Source organism: Nyctereutes procyonoides, unplaced genomic scaffold (genome assembly GCF_905146905.1).
Source record: "Nyctereutes procyonoides isolate TBG_1078 unplaced genomic scaffold, NYPRO_anot_genome, whole genome shotgun sequence".
NCBI lineage: Eukaryota > Metazoa > Chordata > Mammalia > Carnivora > Canidae > Nyctereutes > Nyctereutes procyonoides.
Genome location: NW_026575160.1, coordinates 30,271,706 through 30,298,436, shown reverse-complemented (window position 1 = coordinate 30,298,436; position 26,731 = coordinate 30,271,706). Strand labels below are relative to the sequence as shown.

General features: G+C 41.8%; 1 protein-coding gene across 1 annotated transcript in view; it reads right to left on the bottom strand.

The window, feature by feature from the left end:
* Positions 1–5,096: 5,096 nt before the first annotated feature.
* The window catches only part of CFTR (CF transmembrane conductance regulator), a 161,217-nt gene continuing 139,582 nt past the window's right edge, over positions 5,097–26,731 (bottom strand). Inside the window, exons 23-27 of the mRNA XM_055314679.1 lie at positions 25,518–25,673; positions 16,954–17,043; positions 8,572–8,744; positions 7,663–7,768; positions 5,097–6,411 (exon numbers count right to left, since the gene is read on the bottom strand). Of these exons, the coding sequence (XP_055170654.1) occupies positions 6,211–6,411; positions 7,663–7,768; positions 8,572–8,744; positions 16,954–17,043; positions 25,518–25,673 (726 nt within the window). The 3' untranslated portion in view covers positions 5,097–6,210. The remainder of the gene's footprint in view (positions 6,412–7,662; positions 7,769–8,571; positions 8,745–16,953; positions 17,044–25,517; positions 25,674–26,731) is intronic.

Here is a 26,731-nt window from a genome sequence, read left to right as displayed (position 1 = left end):
GAAATCACATAAAATCCTCAAAGCCACAAAAGGGGAAAAAAGTGAGAAAATAAAAAATAGCCAATAGAAAATGGCAAGAAAAAAAAGAAAATAGTAAAAAGTATAGCAAATATTAATTGAACTATACCAATAATCATTGTACATTTCAATGGTCTAGAAACACCAGTTAAAAGAGGTTGTCAGAGGGAATGAAAAACTAAGACCCAATTATATGTTACCTACAAGAAACCTACTTTTAATATAAAGAAACATAGATTAAAAATAAAAGCATGAATAAAGTTATAGCATGGTAACATGATACTCATTAATGCATATGTGCTTAACAACAGCTGCACATAAAAGTACATGAATCAAAAACTGATGAACTTAAGGGAGAAAATGGAATAAATGAATCTACTATTACAGTTGGAGACTTTATTATCCTTCCAAAATAAATAACAGATTCAGCATAAGAAAACCAGCAGGGACATAGAACTTAACAGTACCATTAATTAACTGGATTGACAGCCACAGCATCCAAAAAACAGCAAAATACACACTCTTTTCAACCTCATATGAAACATTCAGTGAGCTAGACCACATCCTGGGCCATAAAACACTTTAACAAATTCAAAAGAATAGAAAGTACATGTTGTCAGACCACAATGGAATTAAACTAACAATCAACAAAAAAAATTAGCTGGAAAAATCCCAGAATAGAGATTAAACATTATATTTCTAAATAACACATGAGTTAAAGAAGAAATCACAACATAGATGAAAAATATCTTGAACTATATAAAAATAAAATAACAACTTCTCAGCTTGTGGCATGAAGCAAAAAGTAGTGCTTAGGTGGAAGTTTATAGCATTGAATGAATATAGTAGAAAAGAAGAAAGATCTAAACTTAGTTATCTAAGCTTCCATCTTAGAAAACTAAAAAAGAAGAGCATATTAAACCTAAATTAGGCGGAAGAATGGAAATAATTAAAATTAAAACAGAAATTAATGAAACTGAAAATAGATCAATAAAGTAAATCAACAAAACAAAGAACTGGTTCTTTGTAAAGATCAATAAACTGGATAAGCCTCTAACTAGGCTAAGAAAGTAACAGAGAGGACATAAATTACTAGTATCAGAAAGGAAAGAGGGGAACTCACTACTGATTCCACGCACAGTAAAAGGATAATAAAAGAATATTAGGGAAAGCTTTATGCCCATACATTTGATAACCTAGATGAAATGGACCAATTCCTTGAAAGATACAACCTGCTAAAACGTAGAAAGAACAGTCAATCTGAATAGACTTATTAAAGAAATTAAAATAATAACTTTCCTTTATTATGATTGAGAGAGAATCTGAGATTCTCTCTTTCCCTCTCCATCTGCCCCTCCCCACTCCATGCTGGCTCACACACTCTCTCGTTCTTTCTCTCAAATAAATAAATCTAAGAAAATAAAAATTAAAGGAAGATATGCAGATCAAAAACGAAGAAATAAAACTGTCTTTTCTCACAGATGATATGATCATATACGTAGAAAATTCAAAAGGACTGAAAAAAAAACTCTCTTGAAACTATTAAGTGAGGATAGCAAGGATGCGGGATACTAAGTTAATATACAGAACTCAATCAATCACTCTCCTATTTCGAGCAATAAACAAGTGGAATTAGAAATTAAAAACACATTGCCTGTTACATTAGCAGCCCTCCAAAAATGAAATAGTTACAAATTTACCAAAATATACATAAGATCCATATATGAGGAAAACCATAATGAACTTTGATGAAAAACTTGATGAATGAAATCTAAAAAGAACTCAGTGGGAAGAGATCTATGTTCATGGGTCAGAAGACTCCATATTGTCAAGATATTGTTCTTCCCAACTTGATTTATAGTTTTAACATAATCCCAGCAAGTTATCTTGTGGTTATCAACAAACTAATTCTAAAGTTTACACAGAGAAAATAAAGGCCTAGACTACCTGACTCAATGAAGAAGAGAATAAAGTCCAAGAACTTGGCACTACCCAACTTCAAGGTACTATAAAGCTACAGTAATCAAGAGTATAGTGTTGGCAAAAGAATACATAAGTAGTTCTACGGGACAGAGTAGAGAGCCCAGCACTAGACCCACATCAATATAATCAACTTACCTGTGACCATGAGGAAAGGCAATAATAGAGAAAAGATAGATTTTTTTCCCAACAAATGGTGTTGGAAGTCCTGGGCATTTTCAAGCAAAAAAAAGTGAATCTAGACCCAGATCTTATACTCTTCACAAAAATTAACTCAAAATGGATCACAGACCTAAATGTAAAATGCAGAACCATAAACTTGTAGAAGATGGCATAGTAAAAAACCTAGATGACCCTGGAGATGATGATGACTTTTTAGATACAACACCAGAGGTACAATCAATGAAAGAAAAATTGATAAGCTGGACTTCATTTAAATTTAAAACTTGTGCTCTGCAAGAGACAATGTCAAGAGAATAAAAAGACAAGCCTGAGACTAGGAGGAAATATTTGCAAAAGACCTATCTGGAAAGGAACCGTTATCCAAAATACACAAAGGACTCTTCAAATTCACCAATAAGAAAACAAATAGCCTAATTAAAAGATTCCCAGAAGACCTGAAAAGACACCCCACCAAAGAAGATATAAAAAATGGAAAGTTAGCATATGAAAACTCATTCAAAAGCATGTGTCCTGGGGAAATGCAAAATAAAGCAACAAAGAGATAGCACCACACAACTCCACTAGCATGATCAAATTCCCAAACACTGAGGATGCAGAATGCCTGGGAGGTTGCAGATCTCCTTCCCTGCTGGTGGAAATGCAAAACAGGACAGTCACTCTGGAAGACAGCGTGACAGTTTCTTCCAAAACTTAAATATACTCTTACCGTAAGATCCCTGGTAGTTACCCAAAGGAGTTGAAAACTAATGTCCACACAAAACCCGCACAAGGATGTTTACAGCAGCTTCACTCATAATTGCCAAAACCTAGAGGCAACCAAGATGTCCTTCAGTAGCTACACCCAGGTAATGGAATATTATTCTGCACTAAAGTGAGATGAGATACCAGGCCACGAAAAGACATGGCTTCCATGTCCTAAAGAGGAAATTTAAATGCATATTACTACGTAAGAGCAGCCAATCTGAAGAGACGACAGACTGTATGATTCCAACTGTGTGCATTCTAGAAAAAGCAAAACCATGGAAGCAGCGGAAAGATCGGTTGTTGCCTCGGAGTAGGGGAAGGAGCAGATGAATAAGGGCTTGCCCCAAGTAAAACTTAGTGTCAACCATGGAGTTTGGGTGATAATGATATGCTGATTGTAAGAAATGTTCCACTCTGGTGTGGAATGTTGACAGTGGGGGAGGCTGGATGTGCGGGGTGCAAGGAGTTCATTGGACTCTGTACCTTCTGCTCAGTTTTGCTGTGAACTAAAAACTGCCCTAAAATATAACACATTAATTTTTTAGAAAAAATTAGAATGATTAGAGTAGAGCATGCTCTGAGACTGCCCTCTTGGGGTCATATGTGAAAACAAACCTCCTCAAATAAGGAAAGACCAGATTGGAGGGTTTAGTAGGGGTCTACTTACTACCTACCACACCCTGGCACCTGCATCTTATATGAAGAAACTCTGCAAGGAAGAACAGGGTACCAAAGAAGCTCTGTCAACTAAAAACATGGATTGAAACAAAGAAAAACCACTCAGCTTTCAGAAATACTATTTTCCTTGATGAGATTTGCTTATCAAGAGCTATCAGATAACTGCCACGATTTGAAAAGGCTTTCAAATAAATAAATGGGCCCTTGCAGAGGATACATTTTTTTTTTTATTCTATTAGCCTCGATTTTAAAACAAAAACAACCTCTGGGGCAGCCCAGGTGGCTCAGAGGTTTAGCGCTGCCTTCGGCCCCGGGCATGATCCTGGAGACCCAGGATCGAGTCCCACGTCGGGCTCCCTGCATGGAGCCTGCTTCTCCCTGCCTGTGTCTCTGCCTCTCTCTCTGTGTCTCTCATGAATAAATAAATAAAATCTTTAAAAAAAAAAAACAACTCAAAAGTGTCCTAAGCCATAAAAGTGGGGACACAAAAAGACATTCGTATACTCCTGTTCAAAAAACCATTATTCAACATAGTCAAAAGGTAGAAACAACCTAAGTTGACAAATGGAAGAGATGTATTTGCTTATCTGGAACAAATCTATTTGGAATAATTTATTTGGAATACTCAGCTCAAAACACAGAGGACCCGGACATATGCTGTAAGATGACGTACTATGAAGACATGATACGTGAACTAAGCCCGTCACAAAAGAACAAATACTCCAGGTCACACGAGGAAATGTGTGAGGGAAATCCTGCATCGTAGTTGACTTAGAGTCATCGCATTCATGGAGACAAAAGGTGGAGACAAATGGTGATTGCCTGGGCCTGGGAGGGGGGGAAGAATAGGACATTTTTGTCGAACGGCTACGGAGTTTCAGTTTTGCAAAATGAAAAAGTCGTGTGGAGGGGTGGTGATGATGACTGCACCACACCAGGAATGCACTGAAGGCCCCTGAATTGTACACTCACAAATGGTACATTGTAGGTTATGTATATTTTACCAAAATTTTTTAAGAAGAAATCATTTTTTTTTAGGAGCATTTCAACTCATGTGGGATTATCAAGAAGCTTTATTTAAAGAAATGGTTCGTGTTTTGGGTTCCATGATCCTTAGAGACTGAAGAGATGAATGAGGCGTGATTAACGAACACGTCTGAAAACAGCTAAGTTTCACACAAATATACAGATTTTATTGGCACATGATAATTTCTTACAGTAATAAATAGAATGCAGTCTTAACAGTTTAGTCTGGAGTTGGGAAGGCATGTGTCCTTGAGAGAAGCGGTCGGATTTTGTGGTACCATTTGCTAAGAGGGAACCTGTGTGCTGGCAGGGAATCAAAGGAGCAAATCTTTGTGAACCCTAAGGCTTCTCTCTATGCCATCAAGGTGATTAGTAACCCCTGGTTGATATCCTCCCCCCCACCCCCCGTTTTTTCCCTTTAGTTTTAACACATCATAAAAATAGCTAGTGCCATAAAAAGCCAACATTTCAAATATAAAGTTGTTTCAATACAAATATAATTCCTAATACAATCATCTTAAAATACAGCCATTTGTGAGTTTGAAGTAGTATTAAAATAAATATTTCCTAGAGAAAATTTTATTTGCATCACAAAAACTATAAAAACAGAAGCATATAAAGTGAACCGACGGTCCCCCGTGCATCCCGTAATCCCTCCCAGCCAGGCTCCACGGTAGGACAGGCCTGGAGCTGGGCAGAAACTGCGCGACATAACCCTACATGGACCTGCGTCCTCGGAGCTCCGTATTTCCACCCGCCTGCTTCCATGCCCTCCTCCCAGAGCTCCCGGGGGAGGAGGGTCTCCTGTGCCACTTCCCACTAAAGCATGTTTGTCTCAACGTCTTTCTGTCCCAAGCTCTTAAGAGCCTGTTACTTTCTGGAAGCTGGGGAACGTCAGGTCAACCTCTTCACCAAGGGAGTCACCCTGCCCCCTCCCCGGGAAGGGGCGCATTCTCATGGGCTGGATTGCTTGCTTTGGGTGGAGTGGTGAGTGGTACAAACGGGGGGTTCCCTCAGACTCCTGACCGGTACCCTGTGTTGCACGTGGCCTCAGGCCAGCTGACTCGGGGCCTCTAGCACGTGCCCCCCAGTGGAACAGCCGGGATGCCTCCCAGGGGATGGAGTCATGTTGTGGGCCATGTCAGGGAGGGCAGGGGAAAGGGGCAGGAAGGTCTCCGCACCAGCCAGGCTCCCAGGGGCCTTCCTTTAATCGAGGCTCCCGGTAGTGGGCCGCGTCCCCCTCTGGGCCACAGGGTGCACGTGTCCCCAAGCAGCAGGCCCAGCAGCTCAGCGGGCTGACCCCCACAGCCGCCCTCCCATCGCTTCCCAGAGGAAAGGCTTTCCTGGGAGCTCGGCCTCGTGCGCCCACGTGGCAAATCTTCAAGGGTCTGAAGTCCCTGTCACACAATTTGACCACTGCCCAGAAGTCACTTATCCAGATCCAGCTGAGTGTCCTTAATTCCCCTTATCAAGATTTTTTTTTCCTTTTAAAAATACACGACTCGTCCTTGGTTTCCGAAGTCGAACCCACGTCCTCCTCCACCTTGATGAGCGAAGCCCCCCGCAAAGATCCGGGGCGCCCTAAAGCCTTGTGTCCTGCACCTCGTCTTCCGTCTCCTCCTTCAGGGCCGCGATCCTGGAAGGGGACCTCTGCCGGCTGGAGAGCCGGTGCGGGAGGAGGCTGGGCCGCTCGGGGGGCCCGATGGCCTGCCGGAAGACGCTCCTCTCGCTCAGCAGCCTCTGGATGGACTCGAACTGCCGCAGCCTGCTGTCCTCGATGACCTAGGGGGGGCGGCCGTTAGTGCGTCCCAGGGCCCAGGGTGCCCTCAGCCCGGTCCCCGGGGCCTCTGGCCTCCTGGGGCTCCTCCATGTGCTAAAGGGGCTCTAGCCTTCTTTTTCTTTTTTTAAAGATTTACTTATTTATTCATGAGAGACACACAGAGAGAGGCAGAGACCCAGGCAGAGGGAGAAGCAGGCTCCATGCAGGGAGCCCGACATGGGACCCGATCCCGGGACCCCAGGATCACACCCGGGCCCAAGGCGGGCTTCAAACCACTGGGCCACCCAGGGGTCCCGGGCTCTAACTTTCTACTTGGCCTCTGGAAGACCAGAATTCCTTTCTTAATGGTAGAGGCGTGAGCCCTGTGGCTCCTCCGAGAGCCTTAAAGGAACCCCTGGGCCTGGCAGGTCAGGGTGACGTCTGACAGGGCCTCACCCACTGCCTCAAACCCAGTGTGAACACAAAGTCGAGCCTGTTCACAGCCCCCAACCATTCCAAGTGAGGCAGCGGTCAGGAGGTGCCCGGGTGACGCCTCCTGGGAGGACCGGAGGGCCTCTCGGGAGCCCCAAGGCCTGGCCCCGGCAGGGCAAGAGGTTGCGGGCCACCCCCCCCCACCCCATTTGTCACGTAAAGCTTCTAGGTAACAACAAGCCCTCAGTAAGAAAAGCGTGTCCCTCCAGGAGCCTTGAAGGCCTTAACAGGAATGACGGGACATGTCCTCCTCGGAACTTCCTTGTGACTAAACCCCTGGGAATTTGTAAACATGGCTCGAAAGGCTCTGTGACAGCTCTGCAAGCACAATGAGGAGGTGGACGGGAGAGGCGCTCACCCGAGCTCTAAGTAATGAGCAGAAGAATGAAGTGAGTCTTTCAACCACCATTAAAACCACACGTCGGCGTGCACGGCGATCCAGGCCTGCCCTGGAGCCCATCCAAGGAGACTTAGCTGTTAAAAGCATCGGGACTTAGACTCTCTTATGACTTGATCCCCAAATAAAGGGTTCAAATGTACAGATGTGTCTGTTGATTAATGTAACTCAATAACCGGCTGCTACGTTAGATTTCCTGGATCCCCGCCTCACCTCGGAGCCCAAAGGAGCGTGGCTACCCTGAGTAGAGCTGGACGGCTGCGGGACGCCTATTTGAAGGAAGCACTTGTACACTGTTGTGTTGTGATTTGCAGGAACCCCCATCTCAGCTATTGTTAACGAGAATTAAAGGAGAAGTAAGATCTTAAGCAAATTATAAGCTCACCAAGAATCGCTGACATTCCAACATCGCTTCTATCCTGTGTTCAGAGAGGATCACTGTGCAGTTTGCAAACGCTTGCTTTAGGGTTCTTCGAATGATTTGGTATGTTCTAGAAAAGGAAGAAACTGGCACATGTAACATCACAGAGTGTCAATAATCTGCCTTTACCCTTGATGACACACCTCCTGTCCTGTCAATTTAGTTCTTTAAATGACTTATCTTTCTTCAAATACTTTTGTTAACCTAGTGCTGATGCAGAGTCCGCCATCATCAGCTCTCCCACCATGGGGCAGATTCTAGGTTTCCATGAACGAATAGGACAGATGTTTTGAAGAAAGTTTTGCAAGTGAGAACATTTCATTATCATGTGGAATCATGAGAGGTTCTCTCGTGCTATGAAGATTTCTTCAGAGAGGCAGAGCATGAGTATAAGCAGGGGGGAGGAGGCAGAGGGAGAGGGAGACACAGATCCCCCACCCCCACTCCCACCGCCACGTAGGGCGCCCGACACAGGGCTCGATCCCAGGATCCCAAGATCATGACCTGAACCGAGGGGAGACAGTCGATCAAGCCATCCAGGTGCCCCTAAAAAAATTTCTTACCATATAAATGGCATAGAAAGAAAAGTCATAAGAATCAGATTATGCCTATGTAACTAAATATTTCATCATGTGTTGGCAAGGGGAGAGTCTCTACGAAATTCCAAAATCACACTCTGAAGAGAACGCAGGACTCTTATCCCAGGAAATAAGCACTCGTGCTCACGTCAAACAGTGACTTTTCTACTGGGCAATCATTTCACATCTGGGGGCTGGGGACATGACAGCCTATTGGGAATCGGTGTCAACATGAAGGAGGCGTCACAGATTCGCTCCCATTGTGTCAATAAAGAGCAGGAACTCTGAAACTCACATCGGATCCAAATGAGCACTGGGTTCATCGAGCAGCAGGATTTTCGCCTTCCTGAGGACAGATCTGGCCAAGCACATCAACTGCTTGTGGCCATGGCTTAGGACGTAACCCCCATCCACCAGGACGAAATCGAGCTTCCCGGGAAACTGCTCTATCACAGATCTGAGTCCAACCTGCAGAAAAGAAGGAGGGAAATCACCGTGCTTGGAAGGGTAGTGTAGATCCCACGAGGTGAAAGACACTCGAGAGGTGACAATCTAAAAGCCTCAAAGTCCAGATTTCACATCAACAACCCACCACTCCCGCTATCTGGGTTTGATTGAACAAGAGTCTACATAGGCTCCCGGCAGCTCTAAAGGATGAGCCCACGACTTGGTTCAGCTCTGTACTTAATTCAGGACATTTTCGACAAGTGCTTATTCTGCGCCAAGGGCTCCGCGTGGGGATTGAAAAAAAGATAAATGGCACGTGGCCCCTGCAAGGCTCAGGATCTATAAAGACATACATCGATAATTACAACACGATTGAACTCATGCTGGAAAAGACAATATGTATAAAATGCAGGTCTTTGCCATATCTCAACAGCTTCTTTTATTCTACTTTCCATTCCCTTCTCTGTCCTAACAGCATGGACAGTAACAGGAAAGAATCAATTGGGGAGCTTCTTCAATTCATAAAAACTGATAAGAAATTGATGCCACTATGAAGTAAAAAAAAAAAAAAGAGAGAATGGTGGTATATAACTAGATTTAAAGGTGCTTAGATATTGAGGTGGAATATGAGAGTTGTGTTAGGGCCAATGGCTTACGTTTTTAAGCTAGATGGAAAATAATAAGGTGAGGATGTGAACAAGATATAGAAACAAACTCTTCCAAAATAAGACACCAGTGATTGCAGTCTCGGCTCTCATCACTTCTTTGGATAAGCGTGCGTTAACGTTTCTTGTTTGCCAAACGTTGCTGAATGTTTGAGAGCCAAAGAGATAGATGGATGATTGTCCCTACTCTTGGGAAGTCTGGGATTTAGTCCTGGGAAGGAGGATATAATACTCATTGTAATACAGGCAGAATGGGATGGATAATGGCTTTAGGAAACACTCCTGGGTTCAGTGATGAATTCACAGGTGGCCCATATCACCATATTTGATCAGCAAATACCAACTGTGTGCCCGTGATACATATTGCCAATGATGCTCTTTTTCCTTGACTGGCTTCTCATTAAAGCAATCTCGCTTTGTGAGAATCCATTAATTTTGAAGAGTCTCTGAGATGGTAGGGAATGTAAACATATTAATTGGACGAGGGGGACTAGTCTGATGTGCCCTGGAAGACTCAAATGTAAAACTACTTTCAGATCCAAGGTTCTGAGATGTGAATAAAGATACCAGGTAGGAGCAAGAAGACCTGTGTTCTTTCTTTGCTTCTTCATCCTTTTGCTTTTTCTTGGCTTCAGCCTGTGAACCTGCTACGGTCTCTCCTATCACTTACCTCCGAGTTCTCCTTTAGCTCATATTCCATATCCACCTCCTTTGCACAAATCTCAAAAAAAATTAGCATGTGTTTCTTGTCTCCACTGTCTCACAACACAGAACATTTTTTTTTTTCCTTCTTTGAACACCTATTCCTTGGCTTATGAGAAGCCACAAACTCTATGGCCACTTATTATCATGTGTGGGCAGCTCTTCCTCTTTCCGTCCCTTGAATATATCTTACTCACCCCTAACTCTTTGAACTCTCCTTCTGAGAGCTCCTTTGTTCTTAGGGTGTCAACTACCATGGATAAGTGAAGGATTTTTTGAATCTTTATCCCTAGCCCTGGCCATATTCCAAATACTTCTTAAATCCTCCTCCTTGCTCACCCCATTGTGGTGGCCATCATTATTCCTTAAGCTTCCCACTGCAAATCCCAAGTGATCAGTCTGTCAAGTGACCATACAAACACCCCAGGGATGCTTCTCAAATTACAGGTTTGACCATCTCATTTCTCTCTTTGAAACTTCTTCCTTACAGAATAAAACTGAGCCTTCTCACATGACATAAAAGGCATCCAGGATGGAATCTCTGCCACCCTTGCTTCCAGCAGCACCAAACAGCTTGTAGTTCCCTATACACCTTGACGCACCCTTCTGAATGTCCCTGGTCATCCTTTAGGGCAGTCAGGCAGCTAGCCATGGTAGTATTTGTGGAAATTTAGCCATGGTAGTATTTGTGGAAGTTTCCCCTGTTAGACTGATTTTTGAGGGTAAAAACACACGCCCGAGTGCCAATATTGGGTGCGCCGTCAGCTTTGACACATTCGTCCATTTGTTCAACAAATAAGTACTGAGCCCCTAGAATGCTGGCCAGAAGAAACCCAAACATGGTTTTGAAGAATTCAAAAATGAACCAAACTTAAGAGTGACAAATGAGAAGTTAACAAGTGCTGACTCTGTCCTGCCGATATAGAGCGCAACCTAAGACAGGCAACTTTGCTATCTGGGTGTTTTTCTCATCTTTAAGACTCTTTAAAATGCCTTAAACATAGAAGTATAAAATTAGAAGTTCTTTAACACCAATAAGGACTTTAAAAAAAATTTAAGTCAAATTAACCATCAGGAAAAGTACAGATTAGATGGATGTTAACAAAGCTTATTGCGGTGATCATTTCACATTGTATACAGTTATCCAATCATGACATTGCACACTTGAAACTAATACAGCTATATGTCAATTATACTTTTTTTTGTCAATTATACTTTAATTAAAAGTAAAAGTGCTGATTAAAGGTTGGAGTTCTGAAGTCAGACAAAAGGGGCTCTTTTGCACTTTCACCTCTGCACTTCTCCTCTCCTGGGCTCACGATATCAGATGTGTTACTGTAAGTCTCACTTACCTCACTTGAAAAAAATGGGGAAAATAATAGTATGGACTTCAAAGGACTATACTTGGGGATTAAGTGAGTTAATTTCTGGAAAGATGTTGCCACATAGAGAGGTGCATGGTAAGCACCTAATCCATCCTAACTACTAGTAGAACTTGGGAAATCCCAAGGACATGGGCCTGGTCACTGAGACACTACCCTGGTATGACAAGATTTGTAAGATTTTTGCCTTCACAAATTGCCTTGCAGAGGACATTAGGAGGAAGCACTGCAACACTACTAATTTATATCACACCTCTAATAACGAGCTTGAGATATTGGTAAAATGTAATGGCACATACAATGTTCTCCCTCTAGATCCACACCGATCACACAATAATTTCCCTAGCCACCATACTATATTATATTTTTTGTGTGTTTTTTCCCAGATGAAAACTATTTCTTAAGAAAATAATTAAGTACCTAAATATTTATCACTGTCCATATTTGGAGAACAAAATTATAAGAAATAAATGACAGTGAGATAGAACAACCTAGGGTCTATTTTGCAACATTCCTATCTTACTGTTTTACTCACTATTAAGTATAGTAAAAAAAAATCACATTCACTGGAGAAAGATCAACATGAGTTAGCAAAGCTTTAAGTTTTGAAGTAAGTAAATATTTGACAAATTGATCAATTGCCTATTTTCTGCCAGATGTTGTGATAGGTTTTGGAGAGACAGTGGGAGGCCAGACAGTCTAATGAATGTTTTTGGAAAGTTACAAAGTTATTACCATAACTCTATGTGTAACCAACTTTATATGCTGGTAAGAACAGCTTAAATTAACCTAATGATTATTTGAATGTAAATGACTGCTCAGTGCTCAGTCACACAGTCTTTAATAGATTCTTAATGAGGGTTTATTAAATTCTAGGTACTATGGCAGACTTGGGGATTCAAAGATGAATAACACTAGGCCCTGTCTTGAAGAAACTCACAGTCCAGGTGGGGAGAAAAATAATAAGTGAGAAATTACTGTTCATAGGGCTGTGAGAAAAGAAAAAAAAAAGATTGAAAAGCTAATTGCCACAGAGATAATCTAATTTAGTAGCTTAATAGCAGAATTCTTTATATATTAACATATACACATTTATATATATATCTGTTCCTGATATAATGTTAGTTACATATATCACAAATTATTTTTCAGTAGTTTAAAATAAATATAAATTTTAGCTTACCTCTGTCCAAATTAAGATAAATTAAAATCTAGAATCCAAACACTTCTTATTATTTTTATTCCAACTTAGCATGAAAAACACATAAAAGTATCATCACCAGTTTGTGGATATAAACAACTTTACAACAAAAGACTTTGCCAGCTTTATGCGGTTGAGCTGAAAAAATCATGTATTTACAAGGAAAAAATTTTGTCTTGTGACATATCAGGCTAAACAAAATGTATTATGGTCTGTAAAGGACCAGATATTTTCTTCAAAATGTTGACTCTTGCTATTGCCACACTCTGGAATGTTATTATGGGGCAAGAGTTTGCCCTTGTGACAAGAAAACATGGGGGGAAAAAAAACAGAAAAGTGAATTGCCGTTGGACTGAATAGTCCATTAGCAGGTAGTTATAAAAATAGACACTCTCAACTCCTTTAAGCACTGCTTCTGCTGCTCTGCAGGTTTTCCAGGGCAGATTTTCCACTTAAAAGGCCACTGTCTCCTATGTAACTTGCTCTTTAAAATATCTAGCTATCAATGTGTTAGGAAGGGAACTATTTTATAAGTTATCTAAAAAGCAAACAGTTACCAAAAAGCCCTTGTTCTAAAACCAACAGGCTGCTTCAGCCACAGACAACTAAGAAAGCTCATGGCGGCAAGAGCCAGTGAACCCGAAGTCTAAGGATGCGGCCATGCAGCATCCACCAAGCCCCTCAGACTTCTCAAGGCTCAGCGTGCTCGTTGCTAATGGCAACACCTGTTGTGTACCAATCACAAGGTTATCTTCGAGATGGATCACAGGCAAATCATCTGTTTATTCATCTAAACAAATGAATCTAATCCTTCATTTAAAAAACCGAATGAAGCCATTCATTTGTTCATTTGATCAACCAATATTTACTGACCACCATCCACATCCCGACACTACCGTAAGCCCTGGAAATACTGCAGTGAATGGGACACCCCCTCTGCCCTCAAGGGATTTACAGTCTGATGGGGAAGGTGGACAAGGTCAGAGGTGAGTCTATCCAGGGAGAAGAATGCTATGAAAGGGCTGAGGGTATAGGACACACCTAGGAGGGGTTCCTCCCTCAGGACTGGAGCCTCAGGGCAGGTTGCTAGAAGTGATATGGGAAGAAAAGACCTGAATAATGAGCAGGGGCTGGTGGGATTTCCCAGGTACAGAGAACAGCAGGAGAAAAAAAAAAAAAAAAAAAAAACCTCTGGACATCAGAGAGCACATGCTTTAGAAGCTGCTTTAGAGGCTGGATCGTGGTAAGCAAGGGGAGACTGGGGCATGAGTTTAGAAAGGCGAGCAAAGATCAAATCATGAAGGACCTTGGAAACCACCTTAACCAGGGTGGACTTTGTCTAAAGGATGACAAAGAAGCAGAAGAAGGGGAGAAACAAGTGATCAGATACAGGGTTAAGAAAGATCACCAGAGCCACAAAGAGCAGAATGAACTGTAGGAAGCCAATGGGAGGGAAATCAGTGAGGAGTCTGTTTCAAACTCCCCCATGAGAGTTAAGAGTGGTGTCAGATGGGGATGGGAACATTCTAGATATTTGCAGGAAGTGGCATTAATTGGACTTGATAGGTGGGGAGAGGTGAAGAAGTCGGGAATCAAGAGTTAAGTCCCAGGTCTTGGCTTTGGGCACCTAGAAGGTGCTGGTGCCATTTGTTGAATTAGGAACACAGGACAGGTGTGCGCACTGGGGCAGAAAAAGTCACTATGGAGACAAGGGGCTCGTCCGCGCAGAGGTGTCAGGCAGGGAGCCGACTGGCAGATTTGGGAGTCTCAGCATAGTGGCATTAGTTCGAGCCAAGAGGTAAATTTCCCAGAAAGAATAAGTAAAATAAGACTATTATAAGGATTCTGTGAAACATCAACATTTGAAGGATGGCCAGGTGAAGACCAGATGGAAACAGGATCATACTAGCCAAGAGTCACTTAATACCTATTATTTGCCAGGCCCTGGGCTTGTCCGTAACGTGTATGCCTCAAAGGTCACAACAACCTTAGCAATCTATTGAGCCACAGTGTTAGGGGTCTATTATTATTTTTTTTCCAGTCTCTTGAAATTCCCTTGGTCTACACAACTGATAGAGTCAGTGCTCCTGGGGAGAAGCTATCTGGCTCAGAGTCATCTGGGGACGGGAAAATGAGACCATCTCAGTCCAAGGTCTTAGATAGACACCCTCTTTCCCTACTTTGGACCCACACGTGCTTTAACTTCACCCATAGAATGATGAGGCTCAGCGTGCGGAGATGAACGTGGGCCATTTACATTTAGCCTTAGAACCAGTAACTAGGCACGATCCTCATGGCCTCACGAAACCTAGTCCACATCAACAAGAACAAAGTTTCGTGCTGGAGCGTGGGGACAATTGCGAGGTAGGAACGAAGTGTTTCTTGGCCTGGTGGCGTCATCGTGTGTACTTCTGATTTTCACTTGGGGGAAAGCGGAATTACGAAGGAGGCGCTATTGAGATAAGAGTCAGGTGTTTGGCTAATCTGCTGTTACTCAGCTCATGTCTCTCTATTGACACAAGTCATACCGAGGTCACAGAGAGGACTGGATGAGATGCCATACGTCCCGGTTTGCCCTGGACAGTACCGGTTTATGCCCTTGGTCCCAGTATCCTGTCCAGTTTAGAAACTGACACACCCCAAAATGTTCCTGTTTGGATAAATTGTATGACCAACCACGTGGACAAAAGCCCAGGACTTGTAACTCTTTAAACCAATGATTTTCTGCCTCTCTGCTCCTCTGGACTGTTGCTTATGTGTGTGCTACCTTTGGGCCTCCTCAACAGAAAGTTATCATCACTACTCAAAGCACATGACGTGAACGTAAGGACAGCATCATCATCTTGGTTTATGAATGACAAAGCATTTCTTAAAGTAGGTAAAAAAAAAAAAAAGAGCCAAATATGAGTTTATCAAATGAGTATCTAGACAGGTAATATGTATGCACTATACTGGTGTTTAAATTTTTAACCGTGTCTTCTAAAATTTTAGGTTTTTATGATCTTGACTTCCTGTAAATTTGATTGTGACTTGGCAACAGTTGCTGATTTTATAAAGTCTAATGTCTTCCTCCCCAGGTCCTGCCCCACCACACCGTGTTCCTATAGCTCATTCTCTGAAGTCACATCAAAGATCTCCAAATGTGCCACTTGCAATTTAGTTAATGTTTTCTTTAAAACTTCTGTTTGTTGGGTAATAAGGAAACTTTGATAATAAAAATAGCTAATCTAAGTGTATTTTATGAGGGGCATATTAAGGTTGGGCACTCAGGGGGTAAGTGTTTCACCCTCACAAGCATGTCAAAGCTCCTGGCAAGATCCAGTCCACAGGGTGGGAAGAACGTTCGGGAAAAACAGAATTGGGCCAAACTATGGGAAATAGTGGAATAAAGTTGTTCTCTAAGAAGACCTTTGAATCTCAATGTTCTTAGGTCCCATAATTATAGTCTGCCCCTAACTAGGGCTTTGGATGTAAGCCTCAAATGTAATGAAATAGAACAGTTTATGTTCTCCTTTCCTTCCATATAATGCTTCCATGTCCAAGAACGATCACCTTACAGCTGGGGTATTCTGTTAAGGAAACCAAGAATTTTGCTCCCAGCACTCTAAATTCTTCTACTTGATGCTTTCAACTATAATGAACCACCCTAATGGGTAAATACAAAGTATTATTCGGTAATTTTGATTCCATTTTAATCCGCATATTTCCTATATGGTCCTACCAACCTCAAGGAATGGAGCATGCCATGGGACTCTCTGCCTAGAAAGGTTCACAGCCACATCCCCTGAAAGCAGCTGACTTCTGGTGACTTCCAGAGAAGACCGCGGCCTTTTGCAGGTGCTCTAGAGGGATCGTCATTTCTCTGAGCTAAACCCATGCTTCCTAGAGAAGTGTTCCATGTTGTGCCAAAACTTCTCCTAGTGCTGAGAATGCTTCAGGACCCAGACAGAGAGGGTGGGCGAGAAGGTGCGGAGAGATGGTCCTTGGAATCACAAACGATCCTGGAGCCCTTTAAAGTTCCTGGGTCTGCCCCTGATGGACACTGAGGAAGAAGGCAGTGCTGCCTCTGGGGTCTAAGAGCTGAAGACTGAACACAGAGAAAGGGTAGGTCTAGTCCAAAGTAGTGGGGGCTCCAAGTGTGTTAGTATTCTCCACTTCAAGGTTGTACACACACATATGTGCACGAAGTAAGTGTGTAAGTGATCTCGGTTATGACAACCACGTGTGTGTGTGTGTGGTTGAGCTATCTTTTCCAGAATTACTTCAGTTGGCAACCTTACCTCATCCGCAACTTTCCATATTTCTTGATCATTCCACTGTCCATAGGGATCCAAGTTTTTTCTAAATGTTCCAGAGAATATAAATACTTTCTATAGCAATAAAGAAAAAGAGGAAAGTATGAATAACCTAAACACCTTCGTATGTTTCCATTATTGTATTGCAAAATACTTGAAGCAGAAAAAAAAATACTTTAAAACAACAACAAATAGCCATGTACTTACCATCTAGTTTTCTTAAATTTTATTTTATTTTTTAGATTTTTTTTTTTTTTACTTGCAAGAGAGAAAGAGAGCATGTGCAGGGGGCAAGAGGGAGGGACAGAGGGAGAGCAAGAGTCTTCAGGAGACTACGGAGCCCAACGTGGGGCTCGATCTTAAGACCCTGGGATCATGACCTGAGCCGAAACAAAGAGTTGGATGCTTAACCCACTGTGCCACCCAGAAACCCCTGGTTTTCTTAAATTTTAAAAATTTACCATAGTTGTTTTGTGTCTTCTTTAAAGAAATAAAACATCCCAGCTACATTGGAAGCCCCCTGTGAACACTTATCTAGTCCCAATATCCTTAGGAGAAGGAAACTAAGATCATTGTAAGTTGTGGGAAATTACAATTTTGTTTTATTCTTAGCACTTTTCCTTACTAAGAGTAAATACAGCATAAAATCAGTTAAACAGTGTATGCTTATGAGTTATAATTTACTTGTTAGAACAAATTCCTATTTTATCCATATATTTTCCTTGGATTCCTTTGATGAGTCTAGCTTCCTAGAGGATTTTGCAATTGTTTGAATTTATGGACTCTATTTAAACATACATGTTCATCTGGTCTATAAACCAAGGCACATCTCTACTTGTACAACCAGGAGAAAGCCACAACTTAGAAATCAGTGAAAAAAAAATGGAAATCAAGTATTTGTTTAGGTGAGTGCACGTAACAGAGGAGGTGGATCCCACTGAGATGATGGGATGACCAGGTGATGCCCTGCAAGGAGTACTGCACAGCTGTCACCCTGAGACACCCTCCTTGCCATATCGCGGTTACTGAGGTCTGCTCGTGTGGCTATAAATATTTTTTAAAAGAAAACCACTCTCACTGCGAAGTGCTGATGACACAATAATACTAATATTGCGTCCTTTCCTTGTACATATGAGCGAACTGCAAAGTACTTTTGATGTTAACATTCAGGATAATATTTTCTTTGCCTTTTTTCTTTTGCCTTTGATTATATCCACTGAAGAGAATTAAGGACTACATTTTTTGAAGTTCTTAGTTTCCACAAATTGCCTTAGCCAGAGAGAAAGCTCAGCATCCATCTGATCCGTAAGGAACTGCACAAGACAGGAGGGTCCCAGATTAACCGTCTCTGTGGCTCTTGCGCAGAACCAGGGTATCCTCACCGTGGCGGTAAGATCCAAAGAGGGTCACATTAAAGACTTCAATCCCTAGGGAGTGTCTTACGGCTTAAATAATCAAGTTACACCAAAAATCTCAGGAACACTCTAGAGAGGGCAACAGGAAGACTTATACTGGTATTTCTTAACCTGCAACAACATCATCTTCCTAGGGGCGCCTGGGTGGCTCAGTGGGTTAAGTGTCCGACTCTTGATTTCTGCTCAGGTCATGATCTCCAGGTCGTGAGGATCGAGCCCCACCTCAGCTCTGTGCTGGGCATGGAGCCTGCTTGGGATTCTCTCTCTCCCTCTCTCTCTGCCCCTCCCTACTTCCCCCACTTTCTTGTGCTCCTGTGCTCCCTCTCTTACTCCTAAAAAGAAAAAAATCATCTTCCTTAGGGGAACTTATATTTCTTTACGGAGGCGGATATAAGGGATGAATATATGACTCCTAAGATGATGGATATATTTGTGCATCTTCCTCCAAGCTTCTCAGGAAATGGAAGTAATGTCCAAAGAATCCACTGGGCATCAAGCATCTGGAACACAGAGCTTCACTTTATGGCACCTTTACCATAGGCCAGGTATGGCCCTTTACACGCATTATCTCTTTTCAACTTCCAATCAGCCTAATGGAATAAATCCTATTATGGGATACAAGGATCTCACAGCTGGGGGAGGTTAAGTGACTTTTCTACCAGCACTCAGCTGGCGGATAGCAGAGCTGGAATTCAAGCCCAGGGGTGTCTGTTCCAAGTATGTGCACAATGTCTCCAGTCCTGCGCAAGCTAGTTTTCACCTCTGATCTGGAGCTCAGGAATGAATAAGGTTGTGTAGAAGCAGCCCAGTGGGCCTAGAAAGGGGCCGATCAGTGCTCAGCGGCACAGTCTTGGCGTGAGCATCACTAGCCATACCCTGGCTACAGGCTCAGCTCCTACACCATGAAGGGAGCGCTTGGCTTCATCCCCCCAGGCAGCACCTGAGTGGAAGGGTTTTTATATGGGCTACAGTGTCTTTGTAACCTTCAAGGACATTTACCCAACCCCTGGAACAGAACAACAGGGAATTTTAATTTGATCCAATAGAATAATGTCATTATTCTGGAGGACGCTGGGGGGAAGCCAAAGGTATCATAACAACAAAGCAGCCACAGAAGGAATTAAAGGTAATGGGGCTCACCGAGATGCTGTGACCATGCAGCTCTGGCCAGGAGGTTGACCTGCAAACAGGAGCCTCAGTGTTCTCATGGTAAAATGGGGAAATGCCTTTCCTCTCAAACCTGCTCTACCTATAGGCCTTCCCATTTTGATAAGTGCATGGCAACTTCACTTCCTCAATCCAGAGGTCTTCTTTCTCCTGGATCCTCCCTTCGATGAGAAAGAAAGAGGCCTTCTTTCTCTCTCATCATCCTCCTGATGATGGAATCAATCATCAGTCCTGTGGATTTTCCCCTCAGATGTATCTCAAACCCAGTTATTTCTCCATCCCTACTGCCACCACATAGTTCAAAACGCCAATGTGGCTCTCTGGAACAGTTAGGAACCTCTAATTGACATCCGTCTTCTCACTCTTGCCTCCCTTCCAGTCTATTTTTAGTTAGCAACCAATGCAACTGCTACACATATAAGTTGGATTGTCCTCAATCTTTAAAAACCTTTGGCTTTCCATAACACTCAAGGCAAAATGTAAAATCCTGAAGATGGCCTGCAGAGCCTACGTGATTTAGCACCTTGTATCTCTTCTGGCTCATTTAGCACCTTGCTCTATACCTTCCCTTTTTCCACCACAGCCACGTGGCTTTATTTCACTTCTTCAGTTTTTTATACATTCTAAGAATCTCAGCCTGGACATTCTTCCCATGGCCAGTCTTTAAGGAAATAATACTAACTATCCATTAAAACTTTGATCTTAAAAAAATAAAAAATAAATAAATAAATAAAACTTTGATCTTTTTACATCATCTTTGGGAAATGGTATGCCTCATTTTATCTCATTGTAGTTTAATAATTTACATATAATACTTGTCAAGTGTATGGCAATATGTTATATGTTCATTTTATTTGAAATAGATATATATTCAAAATTGTGAAGGAAGGAAGCTGTGGAAATTAGACATCCCGTAGCCTCAGATGTAGTGGATTTGATCCCACTCAGAAACTCTGTAGGCCTATTGTTTATACTTTATTTCTAGCATTAAAGTAATGTTTAATTTTAATTATAAAAAATTGACTGGACTTGTTCAGCTCGAATTAAATTTCACACAATTAACTAAACATTTCATTCCTGTCTTATAAATAGTATCTCTTCCTTTCAGAAGTGCCAGCAGGTGTCTCGGTTCTGTTTTCCAAACTGTTTGAAGTTTCCACAAAGGCATCTCTAAAGCTGAAAGGTCCCTGCAGGTCACCTATGTCCTTTTCCCAGGTTTACAAATGAAAACAGCCAAGGCCCAGAGAAGTTATGTGGCTTGGCCAAGGTGACACAGTCAGATGGATTATACAGCAAAAAATACACCTGAAACTAAAAATCACAATGATCCTCTAAGAAACTGGTCACCAATAGGAAAACGAGGATGTGCAAATATTTGATATTTATTTAATGTCATGGACGTATGGCATAAAGAGCAATTCTTGGGACTCCAGGAAGAATAAAGAGAGCACCATTGTTCACCAGCTGACTAATCTCTTTCCTGAAGCTGATTCCTCAACTTCTAAACTCAGTGAAGGTGGCCGAGCCTCTGTGGGGTGCTCAGAGCTGTATGCTTATAATGCTGTTTTGTTTTGGTCAGAAGGGAAATATATATATATATATTCAAGTTCACATACAGTTCTGTTAAAATGTGGCCCCACTGCTTAGAAGCATCACAGTGGCTCTGATCCTACCTTCTGACAATGTCTGCAAAATTTTATTATAAGTTGAATGTGTACAATAGAAATCTATCCAATTCCCACAAATCAAGATTCTAAGGTTGCATTATAGAATGTCTAAAAAATAAGCGTTGTTTGGCTCTGAAGAATATCTATTAAATGAGAACAAGGTAAACAAAGTATTAGACAAAAATGTTTAAGATTTAGAATAGAGGGGAAAAAAAAGATTTAGAATAGAGGATAATCTTACCATGTTAATGTACATATAATTTACTTATGTGTAAATGAGTGCACGTAAGATGTTCAGATATTTGTTTCCTGGAAAGTCATCTAATGTTTCTCGACCTTTTGTACTACAACTTTCCAGTATACACTTGTTGAGAGAGAGCATTTTTAAAAATGATTTTCAGATCAGACAAAATTGTTAAAATTTTCAGCTCAGAAATAGTGGTTGTGTCATACTAATATCCACACTAGTTATTCTGCTCTTCTCCCTTTTTTTTTCTTTTTTTTTCCAAGCAAACTCTACTCCCCACCCTCCCCCCGCAATGTGGGGCTCAAACTCACGAGCCTGAGGTCAAGAGCCACAGGATCTACCCAGTGAGCCAGGCAGGCATCCCTTCTCTTTTCCCTTGAGTTTGGCACCCTGCCCTCACTGTGGTCTTCACTATTGTCCAGGACTGTACCACGTGACAACTGGAGAGTTTCTCAGCCCTACTTCCTGCCTCTCCAGCGCCTTTCTGGAAGTCCTCCCTGCACAGGCAGCAGGCGCTTCCAGTACCCTTTCACCATCCTCTTCCTGGCCCAGCAAGAGTGAACTCATTCCCCACTGGGGTGTATCAGTACTTACCAGGTCTTTCCCCCTTTCCCCTAATACTCCTTAACACGTGGCCTCCCCTGTCCTTTGTGCCCCAACTCTTTCTAATCCCCTTCTCTGTACTTGTTCATAATATCCCAGTCTGTCTGGGATCCTGGAATATGCTTTCCACAACACCCTGCCCCCAACCTTTCCAAAACCTACAAATGCTGTGACCCATTATGACCCACCTTAATTCCCACCTGCTCTGTGAAAGGGCCCGTACTCATCTGTTCATAGCGGTGGGAGGAGAAAAGAGGGAGGATACAGTGACAGTGACCTGCTAGAGCAGCTACAGCAGGGCTGACGGCTGTACTCACCCTCGTAATTACCCACAATGACCCCTGAGCAGACCCATGCCTCGACTCATGACTAGGTATAATTAACTATCCTTGGTAACCAAAACGGTAATTTTGGTTTCTTCTTCTACTCTCTGACGTCAGTTTTGAACTTCTCATTGGAAGCTCATAGGTGGGATGGAGACCTCAATGCCTTTTACATAACTATAGAATCTATAGCATATAGAATGATAGTATGCTCTAATTTTAAGCATATAGGAGTTTCACAACTAATTATGAAATCATTATTATTACACTGAATGAGAACTGAGGCACTCCCAATTCCATTGCTTGAATCTACAGATCAGTGTCTTGGCCCTATTGATGCCCTTCACAGCAAAAGTCATTCCAACCCTGTGGTGGAATCATATGCGGGCATGGGTTATTTCCAGGTCATAAGGTCTCATTCCAAGTATAGACCTAATCATTTACTTAAAACAGCTTGCAGCCTTTCAAAGTCATAATTGAAGTTCTACAAATATGCTTAAAAATTGTTTTTCTGGGGACACCTGGGTGGCTCACTGCTTGAGCACCTGCCTTTGGCTCAGGTCATGATCCCAGGGTCCTGGGATCAATCCCACATTGGGCCCCCTGCAGGGAGCCTGCTTCTCCCTCTGCCTATGTCTCTGCCAATCTCTGTGTGTCTTTCATGAATAAATAAAATCCTAAAAAAAATTTTTTTTTTGTCCTTCAATAATAAAGTGCTTAACAAAGTTCAAGGCTAATAAACAATGTCTAGTCTTGATGTCCGAATTGCCTAAGGCAATGGGAGTCTGACTATAGGCTGTCCTGCCTCCTCTCCATGCCCTCAGACCGAGGTCACAGTTAAGTGGGACAAGTTAAAGAAGGCTCCACCTTGAAATGTACATCGTACCCTTTTCTCCAGACTGGTGCATTCTCCAAGATTGCTTTCCAGCTGTAGGAGAGAATGCACGCACGCACACGTGTGCGCACACACACAAACACAGACACGCGGAGCAAGAACTTGCCAAAACTAATGACATCTTGTGATGCCACAACTGATGCCTCAGGATCACTATGAGGGAGAGAAAAAGTTTTTTGTTCAAAGTTCTGTTTGGTCTGTTCCTGTTTCGTGTGTCTAAAAACAAGGAACTAACTGACCCAGACCTATCTCATGTTTCCATGTCAGAGATGCCCTTGCAAGGTCAGAAGGATGGAAGGGAGAGAGATGGAAAAGCAAACAAAATACAGTTCTTGGATTTTTAACCCTTTCTTCCTTCTTTCTTTCTTTTTTTTTTTAAGATCAAACTCCAGGCAAAGAAGAAAACATTTTACTTAATTTGAACTTCTCAAGAAAAGTTAGGAAAATAAAAGCATCTCCTACTTAGGATATTAAAAAGGCACAAGGAGTTTGCCCTCTCTTCTTCGAGCATTCACTTAATATTCTTAAGATGTCACTGGAGAAAAAGCCCTATATCCTATCTACAGATGTCCCTGTGATACGAGGAGACAGTCTCAGAAACCAGCGTCATAAAAACATAAAATGAGATGCATCTATATTAGCATGATCACGCATTTTTGAAGGCACATATCAAAGTACGTCTTGTTTAGTTTGTATAATTTTATGATGTTTGAAGCCACAGAAGAGGGAAAATGAAATAAAGGCAGGTTTGGGAGATTTACTTCAGCAGAAAGGCAAGACACAGAATTTCCATGACTGGTTCATTTGGTTTTTCTCCGGGTCTTGCATTTAGGTTCCTTAAATAGAACATCTAATTTTTAAAAAATCTATCACAGGCAGATAAACTCAAGGATTCCCAGTGAAATTATTTTTTAAAGCTGTACTTGTGATCATGCATAGATTGGTGTGAATAATAATAACAAAAAAACCCAAAAGCTTCACTACTTGCAGTTAAAACTGGGGCCGGGAGACTTAGAGTCAAATGAACAGCAACGCTTCTTGGACAACCAGACACCCAGATTCTATTCTGTGTTCGTCAACATTGTTATCTTGCCTAAGGCTATCACCTCGGGATACTTGTATTCTCAGTGTTTCTTTATCTTTAGACCATCTGACAATCTTTTTTTATCTTTCTGAAAAACAAAACTGTTTTTCAAAAGTTCTACCAGGATTAAGCTTCTGGCAATATGGCAAAGTCTAGACAAAAAAAATTAAAAGCATCAATCTAGCAGTTACAATATTTAGTGCCTGTTTAGGTGAAAAAAAAAGCAAATGTTCCACTACGGTAATCTATCAAGAAATACAAGCTTTTTTCTCAGGCTAGATTTATGGTCAATCAATCTGGAGATGCTCCTGGCATTTTAATTTTGCGTTAAATGTAGAGAATTGTTAGAATGTGCTGGTGGAAATGGATTCAGCTCATTAGTACAAAGGGAGCAATGTGGTAGCTAAAGCCGTGAATGCGCCCACAGAGAAGAAAGCAAATGCCAGTAGAAATGCTACATGTGCCTTTCAGATTTGGCTCCAGTAAAGACATTCCTTGGTTTCCATTGAGATCATTTTAAACTGGATCTGCTATTTCTCTCATATATAAGAAATCTTCTTCTACAATGACACAGATAGAATGCTACTAAGCCAGGGAAGCTAGAGACCCTTTGTGACCCAAATCGAAGAGTGACATTAAAAAAAAAAAAAGAGGCTACAGATTAATCTGACATGATTCGTTTCATCCAAAGAACAAAAAACAGTCATTATACTTTCTATTTTCAATTCTACTACTTCATGCTTCCAAGTGTTTCTTATTTCAGCAGCATCATTTATATCTTGCAAAGCATTTCTCAACCTGCTGGGATTGCTAACTTGGAGCTCAGACCACTGAAGGAGGGGGTGAAAAAAAACACTGATTAAAAACGAAAGTCCCATCCTCCCATGTGGATTGTGTCTTCTGGGAGAGATGATCAAAACTATTAATAGTTCAATCACTGGATGGCAGAGAGTTCCAAACTTTTATAGATAGCTTTCTTTTTCCCTGTGGAAATACTGCATTGCAGAAAAAAAGAAAGCAATAAATGATAAATATACTTTACAGGGAAATGTGATTTTCTGGAATTTAAGTGTCAAATAATGGTAAAAAATAGTTATTAATTTTTCTTTCTTTTTATTTTTATTTTTTACTAAGTCTTTCTGCCTTACCTGTGGGATCACCCCAAAGGCTCTCCTCCATTCTTGCAAAGGGATTGAGTCCCAAGACACGCCATCTATTTGGATTTCTCCCTCAGTGTTCACCAGTCTCAAAAGAGCAGATAACAAAGTACTCTTCCCTGATCCAGTTCTTCCCAAGAGGCCCACCTAGAAAACAAGAGAGACAGAATTACTCCTGTGACATACAGACACCATACCACAAATGTAATCTGGCGTTATACTTCACTAAAAAACACTGGAACGGTCTTGTTTTTTTTATCGCCAGGGGGAAATTTTAACTTATTCTTTCAAACCTTTCTGTAACGCTCCAAAGTCTGGCCAATAGTGATCTGAAGCAAAACAATCCTGGAAAAAGAATATAGAAATTGGCCAGAAGGAGCTGGACTCTTAATTCTGACCCTTCATTTATCACTGACCTTTACTAATGGCATAGAGGTGAAAGATGCCCATTTTGCACCAAGGAAAACAAAGATACAATGTCTTCATGCATTTCTAAGGGTGGCCTCAAGCCAAAAGCTGGGCTCTATAAAGCTTGATCTAGTTCCTAATGCGAAGATGAGATTGAAAATTAATGAATCTGAAACAGTTGTAACATTCAGATACCGTCCATAATAAATTAGGCACCAGTTTAGGCCTGACAATAAACAAGAAAGAGTTCAGTGAGCTCTGTGTTCCCAGAGAAGCAGGCCAAGCCTTGCCACTCAGTGGATAAGCACCTGGACAGTTGTCAAATCAAATTCTTATATCTACCCTGGCTGGCAGGAAGAGAACCTGGAGAAGCAAAACGGATATTAAGGAAAAGAAAGAAAAAACAAAACCTATTCTTGTTACCAAAGAGCACAGAATGGAAGTGCCAATGCCATGTGTCACAAGGGGAGATCGGGTGCTCAGGCAGCCCATGTGGGTCCCACCTCTGTGCTCCAGGGGGGCTGCCGAGCACCCGGAGGAAGATGCTCTGAGTGGGCAGACATTCCTGCAACCATCAGCTGACCGCTGAAATATGGCTCAACACTTAGTAGCACTGAATAAATGTTTACTTCCTTCCCCTTACATGACTCCTGTTTCTCTTTTATATTTAGCTTTTTTTACAGGAGAGCTGAGATACTGGTCTTTTAGAGCAATGCTTTTTACACCACCTGTGGCAAAGAATAGTTTCGTGTTGCCCTGTTTTGTTGTTGTTGTTGTTGTTTCGGCTTTTTTAGTTT